The sequence below is a fragment of the Porites lutea genome, chromosome 8 (genome assembly GCF_958299795.1).
Source record: "Porites lutea chromosome 8, jaPorLute2.1, whole genome shotgun sequence".
NCBI classification, from domain to species: Eukaryota; Metazoa; Cnidaria; class Anthozoa; order Scleractinia; family Poritidae; genus Porites; species Porites lutea.
The window spans coordinates 30174095-30181594 of record NC_133208.1 but is presented as its reverse complement, the minus strand read 5'-3'; the positions used below and the strand labels follow the sequence as shown (position 1 = coordinate 30181594).

General features: G+C 37.9%; 1 protein-coding gene across 2 annotated transcripts in view; it reads left to right on the top strand.

Annotated features, from left to right (window-relative positions):
- Positions 1–6130: 6130 nt before the first annotated feature.
- Positions 6131–7500, top strand: part of LOC140945899 (uncharacterized) — a 4010-nt gene continuing 2640 nt past the window's right edge. For both annotated transcript variants that reach the window (XM_073394965.1, XM_073394964.1), the window contains exons 1-2: positions 6131–6325; positions 7430–7500. The exon at positions 7430–7500 is cut by the window's right edge and continues 333 nt beyond it. In XM_073394965.1, coding sequence (XP_073251066.1) covers positions 6237–6325; positions 7430–7500 — 160 coding nt within the window. In that variant the 5' untranslated portion in view covers positions 6131–6236. The remainder of the gene's footprint in view (positions 6326–7429) is intronic.

Below are 7500 nucleotides of genomic sequence, written 5' to 3'. Positions count from 1 at the left end.
GATTTTAGCTTGGAAATTTTTTTATTAAATTAAAAATATATCATGAAAAATCTGAGTGATTTCCATAAAACGGTGGAAACCGGTGTGGATCCGCGACTGACATGATTTTGTGCTTTTGCTGACATATAAATATGTTATAAGTATGAACAGATACCCTGCTCAGCTTCCTGCTGGAGTCGATCTGTGACCTCATTTCGGATAGCCTCTATCAGTTGGATATTAAAGAAAATTTAGATTTCTAAAGAGCTCATAACCCAGAAACAGTAACTCCCTTATGCCTATACAACGGCGTTTTAACATATTGCAGTTTATTTCTTTAGATCGATTTTCCCGCGAAATTTGCCCATACATTTTTTCTTTCAAACCGTGAGTCTAACAAATTAATCAACAATATTAAAAACTGGAGACTAGAAAATGGTAGCTGTTATTTTGATATCAGCGGCGTTTCGTTTTTCCACATCTCATACCACAGAAGAGTACACATACGAAGAAGTGCCTCCATTTTCGCAGGAAAAGTACTCCAAACTGAGAAAATGATGCTTAGATAAACTTCTCTGCGAATACACAATATCAGCGGGTGTACAGAAGCCTACAGAAGCCCTGTGGGGACACTTGGTGATTTCCTTTTTATTTTTCACTTTTTCTTTTTTGTTTTTAACTTTTTGCTTTTTACTTCGCCATTTTGCTTTTCGGTTGAGATTTTCGTTTTTATTTTTTACTTTCCCGTTTTCGCTTTTAACGTTTTGATTTTCACTTCGCTATGATGCCTCTCGGTTTTGTTATTTTTTTACTTTTCCCTTTTTATTTCTAAGTCTTTTTTTATTCTTACCTATCTATTTCGTTTTACTTTTCCTTCAATTGATGGGCTCCTGCTTCCGAAGAAAACCCCTCCCCTAAAAAAAATCTGGTCGAGGGTCTGTCGCCCGCCGCAAGAGCCGATTTTGTATGAGAGAACGGGGCGGCTGTACATAGGCTGCGTCTGTGGAGCGGAGTCTATCTTTTTGTCGAGGGTCGAGGGTCGAGGGTTCCATGACGAGGGCGAGGGTACCATGTCGAGGGTCGAGGGTAACTTTTTTTTTTCAAAAAAAATTTTTTTTTGAAAAGGTAATAATCGATGCAATTAAGACAAATAAGAAGAATTTAAAAAACAAATGGCGGGTGAACATCTTCTAGTTGTTGGGTGGGGGGGAATAGAGAAAAGCTCCAGGACATCCATAAAGAAAATGTGATGTTGTTGTTGTTGTTGCTGTTTAATTAAAACAGTACGTGGACATTCGAATTCGCTTAAAAGTAAAGAACCTTCTCCCTTCCTGTGAAGGTAGACAGGTTGTGTCTGAAAAAAATGTCATAGAGCTTAGGCAGGGGCACCGAACCACTGTTTTCTGTAAAATATCTGTTCGGAGAAGCAAAAATTGCCTACAATTTTCTGTTACTTGAGGAAGGATAAAAATTTCTAGATGGCCGTTCCATTCATGTACAGTTTTCGTAGCTTATCTAATTAATTCCCTACGATTTTCTAGAGTTTAGTTTTTCGCATTTCAGTCCCCAAGTTAGCCCATTTTTCGCCCTAATTGATTTCGAAAAGATTCAAGTTGCCCTAGGACGACCGAACAGATACACCTTTTATAGCGCCGCTTAGAATGCATTTCTAGAGATTTGAAAGTACTCTGGATAGTCTTAAAATTTTGGTCCATAACTTTCATTGAAACAACTGCTCCACAGAATGTCACTGATAACACGTAACGCAAAAGAGTGTCGAAGTATGACTGTCACAAAATCTACCTAAGCGGTCCCTTAGGGATGTTCTGTCTTTTCGTCATCGTAACCTTTTCGTACTTGCAGCCGCAAACAATAGAAACGTCATCATTACCTACTGATTCCTCGCGGCACCTGTTCAAGCAAATCGAGATTTTTTCTATATTGACTGTATGACTGTATATTTCAACTGTAAGTACTTTCCTTAATATAAGCACGAGTTACAAGAGAGCCTCCTCCTCCTCCCTGCGGGGGCAATAAGACAAATTCACAAAGTACATAAACATGCATTGCTCTTTGGAAGTTCGATTCCGTAGTCTAAATTATCTTTTCTAAGCAAAGCTTTGCACAATGCCAATCCAGTCTTAGGGTACATATAGTCAACAAGTTAAGGTTTTTTTTGGTCTGGTGGCTTTCAAAGAAAATGCAGTACACGTATTACTGCTGTACAAGGTTAGCAAAAGCTAAAGATAGAGATAAAGATAAAGATAGGTCAGCAAAAATTAGCTTAAAAAAAAGTCACAGCTTAAAAAATCGGCGAATTTCTAACATCAGGAAAGCCCAATTTTTGCATTTTCGCTACAGCAACATTTTTTAGTCGTGTTTAAACTAACTGCAAAACTGACTGAGTTGAGTCCAACTGAAGACTAGTCACTCAAAAGTTGTATGATTACCAAACGCTCTACGTACGGAGTTCATGTTATGTCACAAAGCGTTCTTGTCCAAACACAAAGGCTCGATCATCTTCTGGTCAGAGTGGCCCCGCTGCCGAAAAAAAAAATTGAAAGAAGAAATTAGTGCAGAAAGCCAGTCCAGATCATACTACAACACGTCATTAATTTATTAGTAATTATTTGTTTGGTCTAGTTATTACCGGGAGTTCTTATTATATGTTTCAAGGAACTTTCCGTGTTAGATTGCCTGAAAAGCGAATAATTGATGGTTACCCTCTTAACCTATTAGACCTATAGTACGATTCACCAATAGTTTACCTCAGGTGTTCATGATAATTTGCGAAAGCAGGGCGAAAAGTAGGATTCCGAATGATCATTCTTCGAAACTAAGAAGCTAGGGAAGAAACTTTGAATAAATTACAAATTATAAGAAAAGATAATTTTCCAATAACAGAAATAATAACTAGACACAAAGGTTATGATCATTCCGCGTAAGAATACGTAAGTTTTGATCTCGAGTTTCATCATCGCCAAGTATCGATGGATGGACACCCGAGTCATGTTTTGTGAGAAAGACGTGAATAACAAATGTTCATAGCAGTACCTTAAAGTTCGTCTTATTCTTGCGGAAACTTTGTTATTTGCACTGTATATTCGTGTACAATTCTTTCCTCTTGTCTTTCTCCGTCACCGACTTCTTGTACAGGAACCATTATTCTTCCCTCACCACGTTCTTCGTGCGGGTTCTGATTCCTTTGCCATTCCAATATTTTTATAAACATGACCGTGATAATTCCGCCGATGACAAAACACGCAGGACCTTGGCAAAATTCTTTGAAAGAAAACATTTCTTCTTTCTTACAGGCTGATGCTTAAGGAGCTTTGTTAAAGAGAATAGAAAACGAGCAAACGAAGCCAGTGTAGATTGTTGTTCGGTAACTGCTGTAATGTATCAGGAGAGCTGACTAACCTCCAAATTTATACTCTCTTGATGGGGAATACCCTATATTGAGACCGTCTTCTTCCGATTGGATAGAACGAATCGAAGGGAGTGTGTTGTTAATTTGGTACGTGAAACGTATTTAACAAATGATTGCATATTGCCATGCGACTGCTAAGTAATAGATCACAAATAGCGTCAAAATGTGGTGAAAACAAAAAAAATTAAGTGACACACTAGCTGCAGGTGAGTGTGTCACTGATTTCGTACCAAATTTTGACGTCTTTTGTGATTGCACTGCAACGTAGCCTCTATATCCTACTCATGTCAAGTGTTTGCAAGTGTATTGAGACCGCCTTCTTCCGTTCTGGATAGAACGCGATCGAAGGGAGTGTGTTGTTTGGTGCGTGAATATTGACGTCTCTGCTATGTGACTTGTGGCGGCACGGCAATTAGAAATTGTAATATAATTTTACTATTCTATTTAAAAATAGAAAAGAAAAATTCCGTTGTAACATAGTCACGTTTGACGTGCATGAGCTATTTTGAATGCTTCAGTGAAAGCGTGGAGTGATTTTCGCGCTTGGAAAGAGCCGTTTTCAGAGGTGTATATGGTGAAATTTTCGCCTTTTTCCAAGCTTGTGTAGGTAATTTCGACACTATACCTCAGGGGAAAGTTGTTGGAACACTTTATCTAGACAGTAGTTACGTTACGTTTAAATATTTTGCTTTCTTGAGCGTTTGTGACAAGTTTGAATTACTCGGTCATATCCGATTCGCTTCTCTAATCATATTCCTCTAGGCTAGCTAGGATAGCTTCAATAGACATCGGTCAGCAAAACTTAGCTAAAACTGATCTACAGCATAAAAAATCAGCGAATTTCTAACATCAACATGAAGCGCAATTTTTGCGCATTTTTTCGCCGAGTGTCTGAACTAACTGCAACACTGAGTTCAGTCCAACTGAAGAGTGATCACTATTTGCATGATTACCAAACTCTCTACGGAGCTCATGTTATGTCACAAAGCATTCTTGTTCAAAAGCAAAATCTTAAAGGATCGACTCGGTCATCTTCTGATCAGTAAACCTCCGTGCTGAAGACAAATAGAAAGAAGAACAGTTAGTGACGAAAGTCAATTCAGATCATACTAAAACTCTCCGTGATTTTATTTAGTTATTATTTGTTGGGTGTTGTTAAGATTATGTTTTAAGGAAGTTTCTGTGTTATGATGCGGTCTGAAAAGGGGGCAGCGATTGTTTGATAATGTTTTAAGTTCATTTATTGTTAGCAACAATAGTTTGCCTCAAGTGTTCAAAATAATTTGTAAATTGAACGGAACAAAACATTACCAAACAATCGCTGCTCCCTTTTCAGACAATATCATGATCATCCTTCATTAAATATATTCATTCCGCAATGAATATGATTTCCATATATTCATAACTTCAATAAATTATTGGTTAGGAAAAAACTAAATTCCCGTATATCGCTATTTTTCCCTTAAGATTCTCGCATCCCATCCCCACAAAAATAGGAAATCCCGCTCCCGCTAGTTATTAAAAATCCCACATCCCGCTCCTGTTTTCAGTTCGCATCTCGAGTATCACTACGAAATATAGCCAAATCCCGCATCCCGCCAAACCTATTGTGGACCCTCGATAAAGTGTTCCAACAACTTTCCCCTAAGGTATAGTGTCGAAATTACCTACACAAGCTTGGAAAAAGGCGAAAATTTCACCATATACACCTCTGAAAACGGCTCTTTCCAAGCGCGAAAATCACTCCACGCTTTCACTGAAGCATTCAAAATAGCTCATGCACGTCAAACGTGACTATGTTACAACGGAATTTTTCTTTTCTATTTTTAAATAGAATAGTAAAATTATATTACAATTTCTAATTGCCGTGCCGCCACAAGTCACATAGCAGAGATGTCAATATTCACGCACCAAACAACACACTCCCTTCGATCGCGTTCTATCCAGAACGGAAGAGGACGGTCTCAATACACTTGCAAACACTTGACATGAGTAGGATAGAGGCTACGTTGCAGTGCAATCACAAAAGACGTCAAAATTTGGTACGAAATCAGTGACACACTCACCTGCGGCTAGTGTGTCACTTAACTTTTTTTGCTTTCACCACATTTTGACGTTATTTGTGATCTATTACTTAGCAGACGCATGGCAATATGCAACCATTTGTTAAGGACGAGGTTTTTTTTACATGACGCCAGTCATAGAAAAGTTGGGACTGTCAAAAGGAGAGGTGAAAGGTCGTTTTTTCGGAAAACATGCGTCCTTGATCTTTATTTTAGCTTTTCGCAATTACAAAGATATTAAAATGTATACATTAGTTGATTAACCTGTCCAAAATAAACACTTCGTTTAGAGACTAAACATTAATTTATGACAGAGATTAGGTAAAGGAAGAAAATGCTCGTTCACAGAGGTTAGCTTCTCAAGAATTCATTCCGTCACCTTCTACCAAACAACAAATACTCATCACACACAACAGTTGAACTACGAATGAGGTTGCCGCAGCAAATAACTATAATTATTAAATGAAAGATTGAAATTCTAATTCTGACACAAAAGGAACTGTCACTTTTCATGACATGAAAAAAAAGGAACTGTCACTTTTCATGTCATAAATTACTTTTTTTTCTCCCATTTTTTCGCGCCGCTGCTCCCCTTTCCCACCTCCCAAGACCGCAAAGGATTCTGGGTGTTGATTATTTTTTCAAGCGCCATTTTTGAAAACAACACCTTCACGAAGTACATGTATATTGCTGTAAACTTTGATCGTGATTTCGTGGCAAAAAGATGTAATCCGACGTAGGTATTTTATCACTACTAATTGCTGATGGAAATTGATCCAAATTACGAGTACGAGGCTCCGAAATGGTTTGATTTTACGACAAATTTCCAGGGCGAAGTCAACGATAATTTGAGGTGAGAAATTTTAAACGCAAAAATCTAATCAAACATTCTGAGCATACTAAATCTTAAGCTTAGAAAGGTTGCAGCTACCTTTTGTCAACCATATGTTTGTATGCTGAATTTTGTTTAAAAAGACATCGTGAACCTTTCGGTCTAAGTTTAATCAGTGCTTTTAAAATTCCATAATTTTTTTCACAAAAGCTAAGCTAAAAAGTCCATTGAAACTGAAGCAATCGATTTCCTTGCTTGATTTCAGAGTTAAAGGAATGATCACATTGTCCCAAATAAAGAAAGTTAAATTTAAAATTATTGTCAATATTTGAGCCTCCACATAATTTCCACCACTTCGGTAATTTACACACATGACTGGACAAAATCTTAGTGGAAACTCGCCCAGAAAACCTTAATTTCATTTTTAAAATGATGGGAACAAGCCTGCGAACACAGACGTTTTTTCGGTCGTCGCTTCTCTCCATCCAATACTAAGTATCTTTCTAAGAGAGGTGTTGGTACCATAAAGAGTCAATAACCAGGGTGCAAAGAAAATCATTTTTACTGCTTGCCATTCGGGCAAGCTGAAGCTAGCATTTACTAGCCCAGACGTCATTTCTACTAGCCCCAAAAACTTTTTGACCAGCAGAATTGATGTCACAGTTCTTCTGTTATTCGAATTTCTCAAAAAACACCACCTGCCCGTCAGGCAAGTTAAAAACAGAATTCACTCGCCTGATAGCAAAATCCACAGGCCCTGGGGTATCAGACACTACTTTCTTTGCACACTGATAATGTTTACTGAAAAGCCTATTCCCTGCCACCCCACCCACCCCTTGACTCATGAAGCACCTTTTATGCAGGCTAATAACTGAAGAACAACAGTTGCTAGTTATACTATTATAGCTGGTCAAGTAATTGGGAACTCTCTGTCTTATAGAGGCATCTATTAAGAGAGAACAACTTGAACAATAACCAACTATTTTATTTGCCTAGTTGAAGTTAACGAGAAGTTTATTAGAATAGAATAAATTGACCAGATAAGGCGAAAAACTACGTAGAATAGCAAAAGCTAAATGAGCTGAGAGAGCTGACTGTAATCAATTTTTTGTTTCATTTTTCCAGTCTTGATGATTCGTGGTTTGAACGAGTTCACCCATTACATGAGCCCAGGGATCCAAGCCACCATGATGCTA